This window comes from Emydura macquarii, unplaced genomic scaffold (assembly GCF_026122565.2).
Source record: "Emydura macquarii macquarii isolate MOO-44397 ecotype Brisbane River unplaced genomic scaffold, CSIRO-AGI_Emac_v2 contig_1348, whole genome shotgun sequence".
Classification (NCBI taxonomy): Eukaryota; Metazoa; Chordata; order Testudines; family Chelidae; genus Emydura; species Emydura macquarii.
The window spans coordinates 18,380,203-18,401,693 of NW_027131485.1; the positions used below are offsets into that span (position 1 = coordinate 18,380,203).

The 21,491-nt window shown below is 36.9% G+C and overlaps 1 protein-coding gene across 1 annotated transcript in view; it reads right to left on the reverse strand.

Annotated features, from left to right (window-relative positions):
- Positions 1-13,334: 13,334 nt before the first annotated feature.
- Positions 13,335-21,491, reverse strand: part of GRIN2A (glutamate ionotropic receptor NMDA type subunit 2A) — a 270,047-nt gene continuing 261,890 nt past the window's right edge. Inside the window, exon 13 of the mRNA XM_067551295.1 lies at positions 13,335-16,234. Coding sequence (XP_067407396.1) covers positions 14,444-16,234 — 1,791 coding nt within the window. The 3' untranslated portion in view covers positions 13,335-14,443. The remainder of the gene's footprint in view (positions 16,235-21,491) is intronic.

Consider the following 21,491-nt stretch of genomic DNA (forward strand, 5'->3'; position numbering starts at 1 on the left):
GTTAGAGAAAGAAGGAGAGTGCCAGTATGAGCTGCTCCGTCAAATTTTGCTTAGTAAAACAAAAAGGGTCCTCCTGATGCTTTATTCCTTTACTTTTACATGTGTCAACAACCCCACTGCAAACCTAGAGCAACTAGTGACAGGGACATCACTGTTAAGGTACAGCAGCCTCAGATCTGCTCTAAATTACTCCTGGCTAGCCAAGGCTCCAGAGTGCTAGTCCAGAAAACAGGGATTCATTTGGGTTTGCCTTAGCCACAACACTTCTCTTCTGGGGCTGCATGTTACACCAGAGGCCAGGAGGATATAGAGCTATGGGGATTCTAAAGCACTCCATCCCTGGCTTCCTCCACTCCTCACATTACAGCTGAGCTTTGGATAATCTCATTCTGTCACAGCTTTATCACCATTTCTATTTCTTTATCCTTTTGCTCTCTGACTCTTTTGCTGACATCTGTGTCACTGTTCCCACAACACCATCATTCACTGAAACCCTCTCCTTTGCCCTGTTCAGCCAAATCCTGCCATTTCTTCCTCCAGAATGTTTCCCAGATCCATATATTGCTCTCTATCCTGACAACTAAAACAGTCATTCTAGGCCCTCATCTAGCATATGGACCACCGTCACCTCCTCCTCCTCTCCATCCTTTCTGTCATCACATTTCCCCCACACGCCCCTTCCAAATCCATACAAAACACCACCACCACGATCATTTTCCTGGCTCCTCCATCTCCACCTCCTGCTTTCTTTCAGTTCATCTATAATTGTAATGTTAAATCGATAAGCTCCAGATTCTGCAACACCTGTGCAGGTTAATAAGTACCAAAGTAAGATTCCGACACATGCAAATTGCTTCTGCTGCTGCAACTGTGCTCTTAGCACAAAGTTGTTCTAGGCTTAAGTCCTTCATTTAAATTCAGCCCTTTGATCATTTGCATACCCATCACTTCAGGATGAAAGCCCATACAAGACAACAGATTCCAGGTATGCAAAGCCGGCTTCTGCCATCCTGCAGAGCCTACAGCTACAGCTTAATTGGGAGCTTGCCCATCCCCATCATAAAGAAAGTCCTCTGCAACTTTTCATTCTCCAAAATCCATTGTTATTATGGGGAGGGAGCTCTCTGCCCATTTGCGCTTGTCCTTGACAGGACATAGGGGAGGCTCCTTCCCCAAACCTCTTGTGTGTTGCTTGGCTGGGGTGGAGTATGATGAACCGTTAAATCTCACGACCCCTGTGATGGCTCTAGGGTGAGCTGTACATGTCATCACTCTCCCAGTGTCTCCTGTGGGCACTCCTTCCAAGTGACAGGCCTCTACGTGCTTCCTGCAGAGTGGAAATGTGTTGTCCATTTGCCCAACACTGCAAGAAGGGAGAAAGGGTTAAACTCACAACAAGCTCTCGTGTCAGGGGCTTGCCTGCAGCTCATCACATCTCTCAAAGCTTGTCTCAGGCACATCCTGCAGAGTCTCTGCTTTCTGTATGTTCTGGCTGTATCAGGGTCTCACTCCAAGAAGCAGCTGCCCACTTCTCTCTCTCTCTCCCTTTTTTTTTTTAATGGCTTATTGTTCTTTTGATCTTAGTCTCTACCCCTGGAAAATAGGCCTGTAACCCTTCTGGTAACAGACTGGTAGGGATTTTCCAATGACATTGTTTCTCTCAGGACCCTGGGCATTTTCCCTGGTGATATCTTATCTCTGTTCTTGTTTCATTTTCTTTCAGCTTCCTGCAGCAGCCTCCTTTGATGTAACTCTGTGTAGTCAGCCAGAATAATATTGAGCAGGTAAACTGAAGCGTATATAATCACACAAAAATAAGACCTATCTTCTTTCCTTACCCTTCCTGTCTTCCCCTTCCCAGACCTCAAATATTACTGTCATCTAGACAAAGCGCCATACATTCCATCCTTCTAAAATTCTTCTCAAGTATTATGTCACTGGGAGAACAACTGATTTTTCAGGTCACTAGCAGTTCTGAAAAATGGATGGAAAAAAATCCCAAAACTTGGATTTGACCCAAAAGAAATCCAAAAAAATATCAGTGAATGAAAAAAGTCCGTTTCAGATTAAAAGAGACATATCATTTGACCAAAATATTTTGTTTCCAGGCATTTTTAAAGGGCTTGATTCGCAAAGTGGGGTGGGGGTCAGGGGTGTTGCTACCCATCTTACAACTTTTATCACTTTTAACCCAGTGATTAAGGCACTGAGATGTGAAATACCCAGGTTCAAATCCTACTCTAGAACAGAAATTTGAATGGGCTCTTCCCTCTCCTAGGTGAGGGCCCTAACCACCAGGCTATTGGCTAGTATGAGGTGAGGCCCTCTCCTGTTCCCCTGTTGACGCTGTACCACTTTGTATAAAATACTTGAAAAGTCATTAGACCAGAGTGAGTAAGACTGATGTAGCCTGGTAGTTGGGTCACTCACTTGGGGTTGGGAGACCAAAATTCAAGTTCCTGCTCCAATGAAAACGTAATTTTACAAAGTGGGACAGCTTCAAAAGGAAAGACAAAGAAACCCACCCGAGGACAGCCTGGTGCTAGGACTCTCACCTGGGAAAGAGGGAAACCTGGGTTCAAATAATCTCCAGGCTAAAAGTTATAAATTGGCTGCTGCTGCTACTTCCTCTGGCTATTTTGTGAATCTAGTCCAATTTTTTTTCTTTGGACCTTTTTTCCCCCCTGTACAAAACTATTCAGTACATTCGTGTCAAATATGTGATATTTTTGGGTCAAACCAAAATGGTAAATAGACTATTTGTCTGAAAAATTTTGCCTCTCTCTACTGGCAAGATAGCCCTTCTTCCTTTGAACTGGAAGAGGACTTCACAACTGCCTGAAAGAGCCTCTTTGTCTGGATAGGAACTTTGTCTTTTTGTCTGTCATAGTTCAGAATGCATGAGAATCCAGCAACATATTATAAACCCTACTTAATGTAGTTCCTAACTCTTTTCCTATTGAGGAGCATCATAAAAGCCAGGCCTCCTCATGCAGAATGGATTTTTCATGAGCTAATTGGCTCTGTCCTTTTCATGTGCCTTCCTCATTAAAGTGGTAAAAAGGAGGATATACTGTCTAGCTCCAGGCTTCTTCAATTTTTGATAATTTGTAACCACAAAAGATGATTCAAACTACGTGGTTGTTACCACCTTTCAAATCAAATTAACAACTGAGTAAAAAAACCCACAGGTAATCTTAAATTTGTAGACAATCCTAAACCTTGTACCATTTAATAAGGAGCATAGACAAAAACAATGACTGTTTTTCATTTTCATATCAATTGGCAGAAATTATCTTTATTAGAAAAATGAAGTTTTCATGTATTTACATTTTTTACATCATGTTATACTTGGCACGTGTGTTTTCCTCAATAGTTATACACATTTGAATTCACCCAGACATTCATGTCCCTCATTCACTTAATGTATTTCTACATGTTTAACAAAAATGAAGAACACAATACAATTTATAAGACAACCATAGTAATTATATATTTTTCTATCATAAAAAGTTTGAAGCAAACATTTTTTTTAGATATGTCTGAAAATATTTATACAATATTAGCACTTAGTCATGCACTGGGTTAAAATATATTGGGGGTAACTTGCTGGGAGACAGAATCTATAACAAAGGAAATGAAAATTATAGAGTTCACAACTCCTTTGGATTGCAATGTGTGCTATTAGGTAAAACCAAACTACCAACCAGGGTTTTAAAGACATGACGGGGTTGAGGGGGAGAGGAAGGGAGAGAATGGACAGCTGTGTACAAAGGGTGTGTGTGTGTGTGTGTCTGTATTAAAACCCTTGTTTGAGTTTGTTAAAATCAATCCTAGCTGATAAAAATAGACTTATAATGAGAATCTTAAAGCTATTTTTTATTCATTCTATTTTTCCATTCCCATCAGACTATTAATTATACCACCAAACTCTAATCTCACTTACAAATGAATTATTTATCCTTTATCCCATTTGATGAATAAGCTTTTATTTCTAATCTAATATTTTGATTTACTTCCCCAGGCATTAAGAGATCATCAAGCCATTACCATTCTTTCCTAGCAGTTTGCAATTTATGATTTACACTTTGACTTGAAATATTACTCTCACTATACTGCAGCAAATTGTACTAGTAAATATCAGAACTGGTAGACTTTTTAATTTCCTGGGTATGGAATAGAAGAGTTCCAAGATTTCTGGTAAAATGTTACTGATGGAACACATATTTCTATTACTGGCATGAACATTACCACTTTGTGTAATAGCTCCAGATATTTTTTTCTGTGTCACTGGGAATACCTTTCAGTAGGTATAAACATCTAGTCTCCTTTAAGAACACAGTTACCACTGTGAATTCATATTTTCTGAGGATACTAACAAATGAAAATAATCTGGACTCAAAATTATGAGTCACAAGCCAATATTAATTTTCAACTATGGGTCAAACTTTAGCGTATTCTACATAGTTTATGCCCAGGCTAAAAATACTAATCTGTGCTCTTGAGATCTGTCTATACATTTTACTATAGGATTCTAGTCATAGAAGAGATTTTTTCTTCAAAAACAATTTTTGTACTTGAAGGTAATTGGGGCTACATATAAAATGTATATTCAAGTAATTAGAGAAAAATATTTTAAAAATTTTAACTGATTTTTTTATCTTAAACAATTATGTTTTCAACTCTTCTTGATCCTGGTAGCACAAAGTCATTTAAGTCAATCAAAATCATTAAACTGGAAAAGGTCAAATCAATGAAAAGACATTAAATGCCCTTCAGGTTTATTGTGGAATGAATTTAAATATGATGTATTAAAATTAATGTTATTAACTCGCAAATTATGGGCCCATGGCAGCACTTGAAAGCTACACGTCAATTTGTGCATCCAAACCGGAGTGAAGCATGCAAATCAGGTAGACATCTTCCTGACACACACAAATCCTGTTTGCACATGCTAATGATAATAGGGCAGACACAAAAGTGTGTGTGTGTGTGTGTGTGTGTGTGTGTGTGTGTGTGTGCGCACAAATGTACAGATCAGATTGTCTTTTCCAGTGCAAAATGCTGGTTGTGGAATGAATAAGATATTAGTTTAAAAGCTTATAAATTCCATCCAAAAGTGCACATAAGAGAGCTAATGTAAACTACAATTGTAAACAACTCTTATTAAAAATTGTACAATTTCACATAATGCAACTTCCATTCTTCTACCACACATCATTTGTTTTTTAAATCATATCTATGAATAACTGAGAAAAATGGATCTGATCCAGCATTACTGTCTCAAACATTCCTATGCAAGTCAATTGGATATTGCCTGAGTAAGGATTCCAGGGCTGGGCCAGATAAAAGTAAATTAATCAGAGATTGTTTTAATTTTAGACAAAGAACCTGAAGTTGTCCTTCAATGAAAGATGCATGCACTCAGCTGTAAGCAAAATTTCATCCTAAGGATTTTTCCCCATTAAGATTGAAGGGGGAAAGGTTAATAGAAAGAATTAAAGCTCCCATTTGAAAAAAAAATAACTCAGGAATGCCTCAAATGACCTTTCAAAAAGCAGAGTTGTGGAAGCTTAATGAAAAAGCATGCTGAGAACTGGATATTTTCCGTAATAATTTTTGGTTAAAATGGTGTAACTTTAGAGACAGAACCAAATACTTCTGCCCTCTGTCAGTCCTTGCTCAGACAAAATATTAATTGTAGTCAGTGAAGGTTTTGACCCTTCAGGAGCTAGCTCATTCAGGATACTACCTCACCTGCCTTGTCTCTCCCATTCACAAGGTGGCACTCTGACCAAATAACCACTGCCCAGTCTAAGTCGATGACGTACTAGCAGGCAGTGATGACATTTATTAGATGCCTATTTTTTAATAATTTTGTTTAATAATTGCCTTAGTATATCAAACTATAGGGGCTTCACCCTCAGTTGGGGTAAATCATAACTCCCTTGAAGTCAACATAGCTGTGCTGACATACCAGCTGAAGATTTGGCTTCACGATTAAATCAGCATGAGCAAAATCTACTTTCATTTTTGTCTAACTAATTTTCCCATTCATTACTAAAGAACAATATGTTATTAGTTTATCAGCTCTTTCAGACAGGGACTGTCTCTTCCTATGTGTTTTTACAGACCCTACAACAATGGAATCCAGATCCTTATTGGGACCTCTAGGCTCTACCACAATATAAATAAATTAATATGATAAATGTGTGTCAGTACTTATGGCATTATTAATAAGAGGGCTGGTTTTGAATGGTAAGAATGCAGTCATTTAAAAATAAAACATATCTGGAAATGCTTCTAGTAGTACAACACTTCTTTCGGGAGATTGCTCATACATCATCATGTTGGCATGTCTATGGCACACGTGTGTATATACTGTGTATATATTTAGATTAGCATATTTGATTTTTAAAAAACAGATTCTTATGGTATTTGGTAATTAGAATATCAGGCTCATATAATTTAATAATGCATCCAATAGTAGCAATATACAGGAAAATTACATTTTTTGTTCCTGTTACCATTGATACACTTGTGCATATCAAGATGATAGGATTTCCTTTTCCATAAAATCGATCTTTACCTATTTAATTTTATTCCTTAACCCCTTTTTACTGTGTAACTCATCTTTTCCCACCCCCATTTTGTTAGTGATGGGCTAGCACTGTAAACTCAACAGCACTTGAATCATCCAGCTCAATAACTTCTGTGTGCTCCAAAAACTCTCACTATGATTACCAATATCCTAATCACAGGATACCTGACAATACACATAATTTCAAATCATACAATTGTTTCCTTTCTCCAGTTCTAAACATAATGTACACTTTGACTTCCGCATGATATATCCCTGACAAAGTCTCTTAAGACCCTTTTGATCTTTTATAGATAGTGTTTGGGGTAAATACACTTCACAGATACTATCCTTCCAAGAAACCTTTCATATAACCACCTGATAACACTGCTATTGGAATACACATGCAAGAGCCTTTCATGGTGTGTGGGCCTTTAGCTGCAGAACTCATAATGTAAGTTGCATAACTAAGATTCTGTACCTGAGTCTGGACAATGCAACTCAGAAACAGAATCCCCCTCCCCAAGAAATACTGCAAGTTGTTTTTCGGTTTCAGCATCAATAGATTGATTAGCAAATGATTTCTAACAAAAGAATCCAAAAATGATGGTGGTGTCCTATTTTGATAAATAGCTGTAAAAAAATACTTTTCCATGTTTATGATGTACTGCCATATACACTATTTAGATTAAAGATTATTTATTTTCATTATGCATTTGCTAGGGAAAACATAGCACTATTCCTGATAGCAGCATAAATACAAAACATGACTCTCCCCATGAGAATTTCATGTCAATGTAAATATAACCATTTGCCCACATTAAAGCTTAGTACCATTTATGAGAAATGAGGGAACCTTTAATGTTTCCCTAACAAAATATAATCTTACTTGTAACTTTACATTGCACTGTATTAGTATCACAATATTATATTTATTGGTATTTATTTTCACAAATTTATAACGTGCATATAGAAATGCACTTCTGCACTATATTAGTAAAAACAAATACTAATACAAAAGGGAAAGGACAAAAATATCTAAGAGTATAACTAGTTATCACCACTACTTTTTAAGTTGCGGAGAAACAGAAACATCTCTTTTTAAATATATATACTACATGTAATGTTTAGTCTATTAATGAAGGTCTTGTATAACAAAGTTGCAGCATGATTATATTTTACATCTATTTAGCCTTGTTTTAAATACAAGTACAAAAATTAATCAAAAGAACTAAAGCGGAGAATTCAAATATCTTTCAAAACAGAACAAAAAATATCTAATAAGCAAAGAGGTAACTCGGTGGTCACCTTAATATTTTTGGTTCTTAAATTATAAATATGATTATATGGTAAGATCATTATTAAGTGATCTGTAGTGGAACCTGACAGCTCTTTAGACTAACAATAATTTTAAAACCATTTAAACCATTGACTGTACAGTATATGGTATATGCTATTTATGAGATGTAACAAAAAGAGCTCATGAACATGCAAGAACAAATAAGTGCATTTTCACTGCTTTGGAGGAACCTGCACATTTATAATCCTAACTTTAAAAGATGCAGGATGATTCTGGAAGAGCGCATGGTTGTACAGAAGATAACCTGTCCATAGGACAGGTTATGGGGAAAAAAATGCAAAGTGTATCTGACAGTTGATGTGTGAAATAATGGGAGATCTTATTTACAAACAGCGTAGTCTGTTCCCCAGCCGTGTTAAAAGTGGCGAGTTCTACAATTCTCCCCACATTTCAGTGGGGGAATAGACCCCAATGACTATAAATCTCCATCTCTTAAGCTCACAAACATTGTTCTTATTGCATTATAATGAAGAAGAATTGGTACTCTGTTAACACCCCAATGAAAGCTAACCATTAACAGTAACTTTACAGTATGTTTATTTCAGATTGAACACTCATGTAAATTATCAAAATTATGTCATAAGCATGTTGGTCCAAGTGCTGCCCCTGTTGAAGCCAATGGAAACATTGCAACTGGCTTTGATGGAAGCAGGCGGGGCCTTTCTGTGTTGTATCAGATGGATGTAGGCAGTTGTGTTTATATTCACAAATCTATGTGTGCATTTATGATTAATATTTATTTCCTATTAGTGACAATAAATACTAATATTTTGCTAATATAATTAAATACTAACACAGTACAGTGTAGATTGATTAGGAAAATGGTTCATACTCTACAATGTTAAAGTGACAATTCTTTCAGAAGTAATTTCAAGCATTGTTCAAAGGATAGGATAGGAAAGGATAGTACAGTATTTGCAAAAGTTACACTAGAGGGGATGCTTAGTCAAAAAAGACACCTATTTACATCCAATTGCAGGAAATACTTCCTACACCAAGACTGATTTACTGTTTTAATTCTATTGTAATTAGTTTAAATTGTAATGTACATTACCCATTCTGGTGCGCCATCTCTCACAAGGATCCTAAGGACTAACATGGGAATCCTAAGGATGGAGAGAACCTCATGGCAAGGTGCACATTTCTTCTCAGGTGGAACAGAACACATACTGATGATCAGTACTTGATATTGTCCATGAAGTACGTAGAGCAGTTAATCTATATTAAGCAACAGAGGACTTTTCCATAATGGTCAATGTATTTATGATATTTCTTAATGAAATCATTGTGAATCAAACAACAAAAGGTTTCATCTATTAATTCTTCCAAAGTCTTAGCTTGACTTTTAATCCTTTGGTCTCTGCTACGGTTCAAACCAGGAATTCCAGATCTATTGATTGACTTAGGGATAAAAGCACATTGAATAATTCCATATCTTCCCCTACATTGTTCTTTAAGAAGCACATATTGTAGTACAGTAATGATGTAGATATTAAGTTATGCTACAATGGACAGATTCTGATATCCTTACTTTACACTGAATTGTATCTTTACACCATGTATGGCCACCAGGAAAACAGGGTGCCCACCAGGAAGGTAAGGTATTAGAATCTAGCCCTAACTTATGCTATCACATACTCTAGAAATGATAGTTACCTACAATGAAACTAGCAGAATCTGACTATTTGCCACCTTCAAAACCATGTGGATAAAAGTTACTTTTCACTAGGAAGATTTCTTTAAACCTTATTGTGCTCTCATACAAGTGCAGCTGAAAGGTTATGCTGACATGTAGAAAAGAAAAGAAGAACTATGAGTTTATGCTGGAGCACAGTTTGCTAGGAGTGACTGGGTTCAATTTCACCCCAGAGCACCTACTCATATCTGAGATTTTTGACTAGGGAGACAGTGAAGTCAGAGAGAAAATTGGAAAAATATTAAATGAAATTTGCTAAAAGTAGGAAAAACATCCGCTTTTCTTTTTTCTCCCCTCCCCTCCCCCCCCCCCCCACTGTTTAAATACCATGTTTTTCCCTTTTTATTGTGAAAGTGGCAATTAGTGGGTGATTGCAAAATATAGCAAGTGTGGAGACTGTGGTATAAGAAATGTAATTAGAGGGGAAAAACAATTTTAAAAAAGAATGAAGGAAAAACATACTGGGGAAAAGGGGAGGGGCAAAACCACAAAGAAAGCTCTAAAATGTCTTTGTAAAAACAGGAAAGGAACAAGAAGGAAATATGTCAGGTTTTCACCTCTCTGTACCTCAGCTCTGTAATGCTACAGAAACATACTAAGAACTTAGGCACCAATGACAACAATTGTCAGAGATTTAGAGTCTGAACCAGCTCCCAGTGGAGCCAAGGGGAATCCTTCCATTAACCTCACTGGGAGTTGGATCAACTCTTTGGTGACAACACTGAGCAGCAAAATGCTGCAGTGGTAATTGAAGTAGTATAACAAGTCACAGGCACTACCCATATAAGTACAGAGATGGTGGTCACTTATGTATGAATTCTCCCTTTCCCTTTCCAAGACAGAGGAAGGAGACAAAGAAATCCTTGATCTTAATTTGACACTTAGTGCAAAGGTATCAACAATGTGAAAGTACCATGGGCAGACAAAATCCAGACATTCCCCCAGGGTTCTATGGCTCAGCATCACATACTGTGGCTTTTGGGTCTATGGCCGAAAGCTTTTCCTCAGCTTTTTAAATTGCTTTTCTTTATACATAGCTATCAGTATCCACTCCAACTTTGTCCCTGTAGATCGGCCTTTACATTTTATCTCCATTTAGTCACGTTGTACGCCACAAGATCAGGATGGCAAATACACTCAGATTCTTAACCCACCCTGCAGTTTCTGTGGTTCCTCCCATTAAGACATCATTGTTCATTCCCATGTGAACAAATGTGATACTGTATTACTCAGCCTTCCTGCTGCTTCTTAAATTTGGTTTCTTTGTGCTGCACATTTACATTGCATCTATGTAGTGACTAAGATGAATACTGTCTGAACTGCAACAATCTCCAAAATTCCACCCATCTCCAAAAAAGCACACACCACAGTATATATCTTTAGCGCTAATCTGCTTGTACATTTCACAGAAGTACAAGTCCACCTGGTTTCAGGATATTTACATTTGGATTACCACAGTTACCTAGAAAATCTAGCAAGTGGGGAAAAAATCAACCATTTTTAGCACAGCTTTAATGTATATATACAATAGGCAAAGATTGTGTGTCTATATACAGAAGCAGATGACACAGCAAATTTAGAATTATCAGATTTTGAAAGATTTACTGCAAATCATATGATCAAGATGGAATCTTTGCAAAGTTTCATGATTCATCTTGTGCTAAAATTCCCAGTAAATTCCATGTCACAGGTAGGAATGGCAAATTGGTTTGATTTAAATAAGAGTTACTCTGCTGGTTCAAAATAATCTAGGTGTTTAGATCATGACTAGCATTGGACAAACAATGGAAATAAATTTGCCACAGATATATTTGCTAAACCAATTTGTGGTTCAATATAATTGTGTTCATACCCTTGGTTTGTTCATCTTCCCACAAACGTAAGTTCATCCAGTTTTTGTCCATATGACTGTTGAGGAAGAACAGAGTGTTCTGAAAGAAGTACTCACTTAGCCACCTATGTGCTCTGAGATTGCATGTTTGGAGGCCCCAAGAAAAGTGAAAAACAAGACCAGCAGTTTGAAAAAACCCTAAGTGACCGTTCACGCTGAACAGCAGTAGGATGGATAATGCTGAAAGAGCAGAATGGATCCTTGCCCAGGGACATGTAACATGTTCCAGTCCTAGAATATGGAGTAAGGTGCCTGCAGTGTGCTAAGATACTAAGCTGGGAGGGATCAGTTTCTGGGGACAACCACCCTGCAGAACTTTTCTCCTTGTGGTCCAAGCACATACCTATCCTGCAGCCATATAGTTACCGGCAAGGCATCAAGAAATTGGAGACAGGGAAGAGGGTGATTAGCCTTACCACCTTCATCAAGGAATAATGGAGAACAAGGAAACAGCTGAGCCTGTCAAGCACCACAACAGCAAAGTGGACAATAGCTAGAGGATAGTGCTCTATAATTTCCTAGCCCTGCTTAGTTCATATTAGGTTTCTCCTCAAGACAAGAGCGCCTCTCAGCATTTCTCTGAGAAATTCAACACCACAGTGATTCTGGCTGGCATATACCTCCTGTTCATAACATTTAGGTCATCTAATCAGGGAATGGAAACCATACCATGAGACTCAGGGTCAAGGACAGAGACCAAATTTTGAACATAGAATTATCAGAGGAGCAATAGATTTTATAAACATATTGGGGACTAAGTCTCAACTGAGATTTTGTAAAGTGCTGAAGGGAGATAGGCCCCCAATTCCCACTGAATTCCAATGAGGGTTGACTCCCAATTCCCTTTGAAACCTTTGAAATATCACTCTCCCCGCCATGAAAAAATCTGTAAAAATCATGAGCTTATTGTGGACAATTCATTAGCTGAAATTAAGCTCAAACCTAGTTAATATATTGTTTTCAAGAAATAATTCAAGCAGTTATAATCATGACTATCTTATGTCTCATCCCTAGTTTTGGCCTTCTGTGCTGAATACACTTTGTAAATTTGTAGAGCACAAGCATATTGTCTATATTTTCTCTCCTGTGAAGTATGCTATTACAATTCATGACAACCGTTGGTATATTGTACTTATTTCATGTATATACTACAGTTTATCTGATATAAACATGATACTGCTTTTTCAGAGAGTCAGAGCTGAGGGGAGAGCTATGGACACTTGGGTTGAAAAAAGGCTAAGGTTATTTTTGCCCAGCAATTGATTACATTTTCCAATCCAATAGGATAGTACTTTCTCCACTAAATTCCACTGGTTTCCACTAAAACCCTCCAATCCAGCCAACTCTTCAATGAACTCTTTGCATTCATATAATTTAAATTATCTGTCCCCAGCACAGTGAATGGAATAGCTCTCAGCACAGTTCAGGGAAAAGGTGAGCACAGCCTGTTGAATGTTTTCCATTTTACACTTTACTCTGGGTATAGATTTTCCTCCTTGTTAAAACGTGGTATATATTTCTGTATTGCAGATTGCTTAATGAGGTACAGTATATATGTGAAATCATCTGGTAAACCCAGAAACAAATGTTGTGGAAGAATGCATCCATATCTTGTGAATGGCTTTGCACCAACAATGGGTTATTTAACATATGCCTCATGAGTGATGATAAAGATATTGTCCCTTAGTTTCTCTATAATTACATTACTACGTGTGCATACATTAAACCCTTATGAAAAGGTTTAAAAAAACTAGCCTGATGTTCAACAAATATACAAGATATTCTAGAAGGAAGAAGTCATTAAAAAGGTGTTAATCTTTCATAATACAGTATATGCAAAAATGGTATTGCATTCCTTATTGATTACATTAAACATATGTTGGTGTCTGATACAATATTAACAACTGTAATAATATTAACATACAATTAATTAGATGTCACCACTACTGCATTGTGAACAATGAGCTACCGGTGTTTTCGTGATTATTTTGTTCTGTAATGAAGGGATAAAAGAGATACTATACAGCCCTGAGTAATGACCATTAAGGGGCAAATGCAAACTTACATACATATTAGGCTTCAAGATAAATAATGAGGTCCATAGCATCACAGATTTAAGCTCCATATATTGATATCTAAAAATATATATTCTAGGTTATGCAGCTGTATTTTGGACTGCGCAATAAAACTGCAGAATTTTCTAGTAACTGAGTTTGTAACTGTAAGTGCTTGTGAAATATAATGAAAGCATTTGTACACCAGCATTAACCAATATCCATGTGTCTTCGTTTTGATACATAACAGTTTGGGCCTATATTTTCCAAATTTATTTTTATGCAATTAGAATGAGCATAACATTTTTGTGCTAACAGTTTTTTATTCCATTTTAGGGCCCTGAGTTTTTTCTTTTAAATTATTTTGACTGTGTTTAAAAACAAATATGAAGCTAAAATATAGTTGAAAGTCTAACCCTCTTTTACAAGCCTGTCTTTTGTCACTGTGCAAACACATTCAACTTTTTTCATCTGTCAAACTTAACATGCATACAATATTGCTTATCCAATATTATAAAACCATTAAACATTTCTGATGAGAGAAATATATTGAGTGATGCTCAGTAACAGAATTTAGTATAACTGAAATAGTAAAATAATCAAAACACAAAATAGCATAGTTGCCAACATATTTTGGGGCTACTCAATTAAATCTCCATTTATATAAATGGCTTCCTCCCATTTTCAACTAGCCCTGGATACATCTAAGAAGATGTTTACATTTATGTCATATTATTTTACCTATTCAAGTACCGAGGGTTCTACACATCATCATTAAGCACAATACTGTTTAAGAATACACTCTTTGCCTCTAAGATGGTGGCAACTATGTTTCCCTATAGATAAAGTATTAATGGAAAATTTAAACATCTGATTCAATACTAGGCATTTTCTTATACACACGTCTATTGCTGCAGGAATTTAAAACTCTTGGAGTTGAGTAGACACTATTCTTATTTGCAACATAAGGCATAACATGCTCTGAAAGGTACATATCAGTATGGACCCGGCCATCTCTGGAACAGTATGATGCTGTGGACTTTATGGACGACCTTGAATAGTTATCATTTCTTGCTTTTGATGCTAATGATTGTTTGTAAAGATCAGCAGGACTTCGCCCAAAGCTTAAGTGCTGGTCATCACGATAGGAGTGCAGAAAAGGGTTATCTGCAGTGTGATCAAGATATAGGGATTTGCTCCGCTTACTGTCCTCCAGAGTTTGAGATACAAATGAGGTTTTGTTGCTCAACAGTTTGCTTGGGGGGGCATGAAATGTGTTTGCATATGGGGTGCCTTCTAGAAACCTCTCCTTATCTTTCAAGCTTATGCTACGAGCAGGTCTTCCAATATCTATTTCCCTGGACTTATCGAGGATGTTGTCAAAAGAGTGTTGCCTGCTGATCCTCAGCTTATTCTTTCTCTGGTACTGGTCTGTATTATTCTGGACCCAGTCATGTTCATACGTTTCTTCAGGATGCTCTGAGTTGGCTGCTTCCTGCAATATTTGATCTTCATCAATATCATATAGGTTCCCCATCCGCAAGCAAGCATCACATTTATAGGGAGATCTGCTTGAATAATGGCCTGTGTAACTGGGCAGATTGGAAAGACAGCTTCTGCAATGGGTAGAATTCTGTCTGTGTCTATCATTCACCTCAACTAGAGAAGCATTTTTATCTTTTAAGCTATAGTGCTTTGAATAAAGTTTGTACTGGTCATTATTTGGAAGACTGTCTTCATTATGCAAAGGAGTCCTGCTACCATGTTCCTCTTTCCTGTAGTTGTCATTGTGATCTTGGTAAACAGCAGGAAATTCAATAGTCTCTGGAAGGACAATATTTTCAACATACTGGGGTGAGTTCAGATGGAGGCCTGGCTGCTTGTCAGCATCAATCGTGTAAATTTTATCCCGAGGAGTGCTCTGTATGGTTTTCAGATATGTCAGCTCCACTTCACTACAGTTCTTTGGGTATTTTGACACCACTGATCTTTTTTTAAAATTGTCCTTGGTTTTGTGGTGTTTGTTATTGTTTTCAGGTTCCATGTGGCAAGTGGCTCGGCTTGAGGTCTCTGATACATCTGAATGAACAATCTCTTCAGGAAGGTATCTCTGGCTCTTCACAGAATGTTGTCTATTTTCTTCTGAACCATTTTCTCTCTGTGAACCTTGGCTCTGACGAACAGATTCTTGACGTAAAGATTCCACAGATTTCTTCCAAAGCTGCCTGGGTCTGGAGTTTACTTTTGCTTCTGCTGTAACAGCAACCTCCACCGTATTTGGATTTGATTCATTTAGTGTGAGAGGATGCTGACCTTGGAAAACATAGTTGTTGAGATTGTCTTTGTGTCGGTTGCTGACAAATGTTTGCAGTTCACTCATATTGTCACCAAAAAGGTTGTCCTTTGTCTGAAAGGACCTGTTGTCAGAGAATATCAAATTCCCTTTATCCATGACCATGTCCATAATTAGTGAACCCCTGTGAATAAAATCACCTGTTCTTTTGGGGGAATTAATTCTTGATGGATTAATATTGGTCATATTTTTGGCTGTTCTCAGTAGTTTTAACATGTTGGTTTGGGAGCTGGTCAAAGTAAAGTCAGGCGATTTCTTTTTTTCCTCAATGTGCACTCCATGAATACAGCTATAAATACCCTGTAATAAGAGTAACATAAAACAAATTATATCACCAACTGGAAACTTTAAATACTGAAATTTTCCATTTTTTATTATTAGCAATACAATTAAATTGGACATCGCTTATTTAATGAGCACAAAGAGCAGAAGTGCATGCCCTCTTCCTGCAACATATTTCTAGAATCATTCAAAAGACCGTGACGCTAAATATTTCTTGATTTGGTCTATGTAACAGTAAAAGAAAAGCATTGCTAAAATAAAACAAAACAAAACATTTCCCCCTAAACTGTATCAGTCTTTGGCACCATAGGCCTTAGACATTAAAAAGAAGAAAGATATACTATCATCATATATAGCATTGGATAAAAAAATAGTTCTCTGTCTCCAGCCATGTGTAAGCCACCTGCTCCCAATCTGATGGGCAAGTCAAGAAGGTTTCCTGGCAGGTCAGTGGAGGCAGGTCAAGCAAGGACTTGAGCCCATCATAAATCCTGACTTCTCTCTTTTTCTAGCATCCTCCTCCTTGCCACAGCAACTCCTTACGATTCAAGCTCTTAGGAAAATCATTAGTATTTATTGGGTCAACCTCTTTAGCCTGATGCCTCCCTCACAAACACTGAACAGTACTTGACTCCATGAGTGATCCTATTGAAATCAATTGAACTACTCATATAGTAGGATATTACTCAATGTTAGTATGTCAGAAACAGGTCCTTCACAACAGTCAGTTTACAAAGGGCTAATACATAGTGCAACATCAGCACTGAGTCTGAACGCTGGGGTCCATGGCTTCCCTGGTGAAAACAACAAAGATTTCTTAGTCTTCTTGAATACTGTTCTTAAGGTCCTGCTGGGTAATTGGTGTGACAGCTAGGTAAAGAGGTGCCATACTCATGGGTAGAAGGGCACCACTTGGTATTATAAGTGTTATACCTACAAGATCTCGACAATTCTAACAATAACAAAGATAAATTTTCATTTCTGATGTCCACAGACAACTGAAACACTAAATTCAATAAAACATTCCTGTAAATTAAATTCAGTAAAGAACTGCCTTTTCTAAGCAACCAAAACTGAATGAAAACACAATATAAATGCATTTTTATGTATGATACCTTTATACTGTTATTTTTTAATTTGCTGCTAATTATCAGCAAAGGGAGTAATTATGAACTTAGCATCATTACAATGCACACAATGCATATTAGCTGTTTTTTCCCAGTATTCTTGCTAGTTTAAAAAACGTCCACATTTTTGTTTAATCCTGTTTCAGTATGTTAGCTATGCAAAAGAAATGGAATGCCCTAGTTTATGAAGAAGGCCTCACAGTCAGACTGCTGACATCTGCCAAACTGAACTAAAAAGCTGATGCCAAATAATTAGGCCAATAAAGGATTTTGGGTGTGACTTAGTTTAAATATGAAACCCAAGAGAAGTTCTAGAAGTTATGTAAAACGTTAGGACGTATGGATGATATTGTTAGACGGACTTATGAAATCTAAACTCCTTAGTCATTGGTCAGAGATCCCAGAGAAGTTAATGGGATGTCCCAGGTCACTCAGTAATTTTTTATTTGCTCAATCCTTACTGGAACAAAACTGTCATGACTGCAGTGAGTGTTTTGCCTGAGCAAAAAGTGAGCTACAGCAACAGAATTTAGCCATAACAACGTACATAGAACAGCAATGGGAAAATCACAGAGATTTAGTGAGGACCCAGAGACTGGATGCTTATCTGAACTACCCATACCTGTTTGGTCTGCAAAACTAGACTAGAAATTGAACAAGGATAGGCTTTTTTTTTTTTTTTTTGTGTGAAAATTATACCATTTTCCCACTTCCAGTCAAATGGAAAAAGTCTGCCCACATGGTATTTCTGCTCTATTGTTTCCTGTCCCCGTCAGAATGAGTGTAGTGTACTGCAAACATGAAAAATAAAATGTTCTAAAATGTTAAATTAACCTTTTTAAATTGGATTTGGTTGGTGTTTTGGAGTGAAATTTGAAGTCAGTTCTTATCTGAATTTAAATCTGTTCACCCATCTGTAGCAGGAATGTTAAGCTCTCCTTAGGATGTATTATCTGTGAATTTGCCTGTGAAAAGAGTAGCTTTTTCAAAATAGTCTGAAGAATTTCAAATATAAATAAGGGAAAATAACTGGCAGATTTACAATATGCTGTAAAACAGAGCACCTTTTTGGTTGCAAAAATGAAATACCTTTGTTATAGAATTACACGAACATTTCAAGGGAATGTTGTAAGCCTGTTTTCTGAACATTACACAAAATATTGAAATGAACAGGACAGATAGCAGTAGGCTTCCTGGAAAGCTTTTGCATTAACCAGGATAAGAAAACCCTGAATGAACATCAGTAACTCTTTGCAGACAATGCAGACTAAGAAAATTATGACTGGCTCGGAGTCCCTTTGGATTCTAAAGATGTTCACAAAATATTATTAATGCAATAGTTTCATGAAGCAAATGAAATCACTGGAGTCCCCCCGCAAAAAAAACAAATTATTGCTTTGTCACATCAAAAACCTTTCTCTCACACGCAGATGACATAAATGGAACACTATAGCCATAACAAACCTATAACACCAAGTAAATACAACTGACGATTAAATGTGCCGTATCCCTTTTAAAGTACCTAGGTGTTGCAAAGTAAAGGAGAACTTTCTTTTTTAGCTACTCATATTTGTATGAATCTCAGCTTTAAAGTTGGTGTCATTTTTGTATTTGTTAATTACATTTCTTTCAATTATGGTTACTCTATAAGGTCTTTCAAAAAAGATTGGATGGGCTCACAACAGAAGGTAAATCTAAGTTTGTCTAAGGCATATCTAGATGCTTTAGTGATAAAACCATAGGATCAAACTGATTGTCTGGAGCACAGTTTTTCAAATCTTTTCACAGGTTGGATCACAAATTAAAAGACTGCGCAAAGGAAAGAGGAGATGGCCCATGAGACAATCATCTGAACCACCTCCCCACCCATTCCCAACCACATAATATCCTCTAGGCAAAGGAGCAAAAGCTTATGTGGAAGAATAAAATATTTTCAGCAGTTTTAATGCAAACGAAAGAAGGAGAGTCAGCACCATGTGACCATTGTAATCTCTTGTCAAACCATCAGTGGTCCATGAGGCACAATTTGGGAAACACTGATTTAGAGCAAAGCAAACAATGGCCTTCCAAGACTTTATCTGCTCTTCACCTTGATTATTGCATATTCTTCTCCACAGCCTCACAATGCTCCATATCTTTGTGCACCAGTATGTGTAGGATGCTTCTGCCTGCTCTCTCCCACATACAAAAAAATAACTACGGCATCCTCATCATCTTCTAAATATTCCACTGCCTCCTGTTCATTCAGGATCCATTAAAATCAATGCTTTATTAACACACCAGCATTGGCTTCTCTTCCACCTCCCCACCAAAAAACCCTCAACGCTGTGGCAGCAAGAGTCTTAACCTCTGCAACTACCGTCATCTGAAACAGCTTTTCTCTGTTTCTGCCTCATCAGCTCTGCAACTCATTACAAATCTAACTGAAAACCTCTCTCTTCTCTTTTGCCTACTTATCAGATCTCTCTTTCTCCCCCCCCCCCCCTTGGTTATTTAATTCTGTAATCATATTAGAGTAACTCTAAAGTGTTGCAGGATAAATTTGCTAGGAAGATGTCAGAAGCATAACATTGTTTTGCACTGTACACAAACCGCTTATTTCCCTTTACCAAACACCTATTCCCCCACCATACCGAAAAAAAAAATTACATTTATTAAACAAAGAGCAGCAAATTAACATTTAATCAAAACTGCAAAATTGCAACAAAATTTACCAAATGGTGTAAAAATTCATGAAATTCAACACAACTGAGTATGATTTTCTCCACACAAAATATTCTCCATAGAATTCAGTTTGGATACATCTTCAAACTACAAACCCCAACTCTGATTTGCCCAGCTAGGATGCCAGCAGTGGAGGGTGGGTAAAGTGAGTGGGGGGAGGAGGGTAGAGAGATATGCAGTGTATCTCACTTGAAAAAGTAAAGAAGCCAATCTGAAAAAGGAGAAGTGATTGGGGATGGTGCATTTTTTAAAGATGGGGTTGTTTTGGAAACTCAAACTTATACATAAGCCAACTTGGTAAGTATCTGCTCCAGGATAGCATTCAGTGAAAATAACAGCTTTTATTTGCAGCTGTCTGTAAAATAGGTCTACAAAGAAGCACAAAAATTAAAGGTTACATCTCACAGTTTTGCAATTCCATATAAACATTGCAAACAAGAAAAATATATAAAGGTGTTTTTTTCTTGTTCAAAAGTTAGATGCAGCCATAACAAAACATAACTTTAAATTCATAAGGGCCACATTCCCAAACTCCTTCTGAATGTCAGCATAGATCTGAATGTGTCCAAGTCTCAAAACAAGCAAAACAAACATTTAAAATGCCCACACCATTGAGTTTGATGCTAAGATTCAGAGGCCACAAATGTAAGCTTTCCATGTAGTGTATTACAGAGCAAAATACCTAGCCAACAGAAAACGATATAACATTTACTCTATGCTACTCCTTTTAGCTGCAGAGCCAATAGAGTTTGGATTTACTCTAGGGTTTTGGGCAATTAGGCATATTACTATGATTTTCTATTCACTTTGTCTATATTAAAAAATTGCAGAGTCCATCAGTTAATTAATGTTTGGTGCATTAAAATATTCCTCCTTTGTCAAAAATGGTAAGACTAAACATATTTCCTGTTTTTTTTCTTCTACAATCATTTATTTGGATGTAAAAATCCACTTTTTAATTAGTTGAATTATCTTTAAAAAGTTACCTTATCTCTAATTATATATATAAATGGCATTTTTGTGTCTTTAATCTGGGTTTTTTAAGCCATTTAATTAATCAGGAAAATGTACGTGAGAAATACCTTCTTTATTATTTGATGGTCTTAAAACGCCACATGTTCTATGAACAGTACTAAGAGTTAATATTTATCATCTGATTAATGCAGGGTTTTTTTCATTGCCACATTCCAATGATTAGTCCAGTTCTTGTTAATGAGTAAATCTTGTATTTCTCCATTAAACCTTTCCCTAACAAAGAATCAATAGCCTGTGATTTCTGTATTTGCTTATTGACTGTTCTGGCATGTGCTAGTTCACCAGACAGTTTGCAGTCAGAGTGATCAAATGAAGAACAAACAAAAAAATCCCTAGGAGTGCCCATGAAATGCATCTATAATAGAAGCCCAGTGGAACATCTTATCACA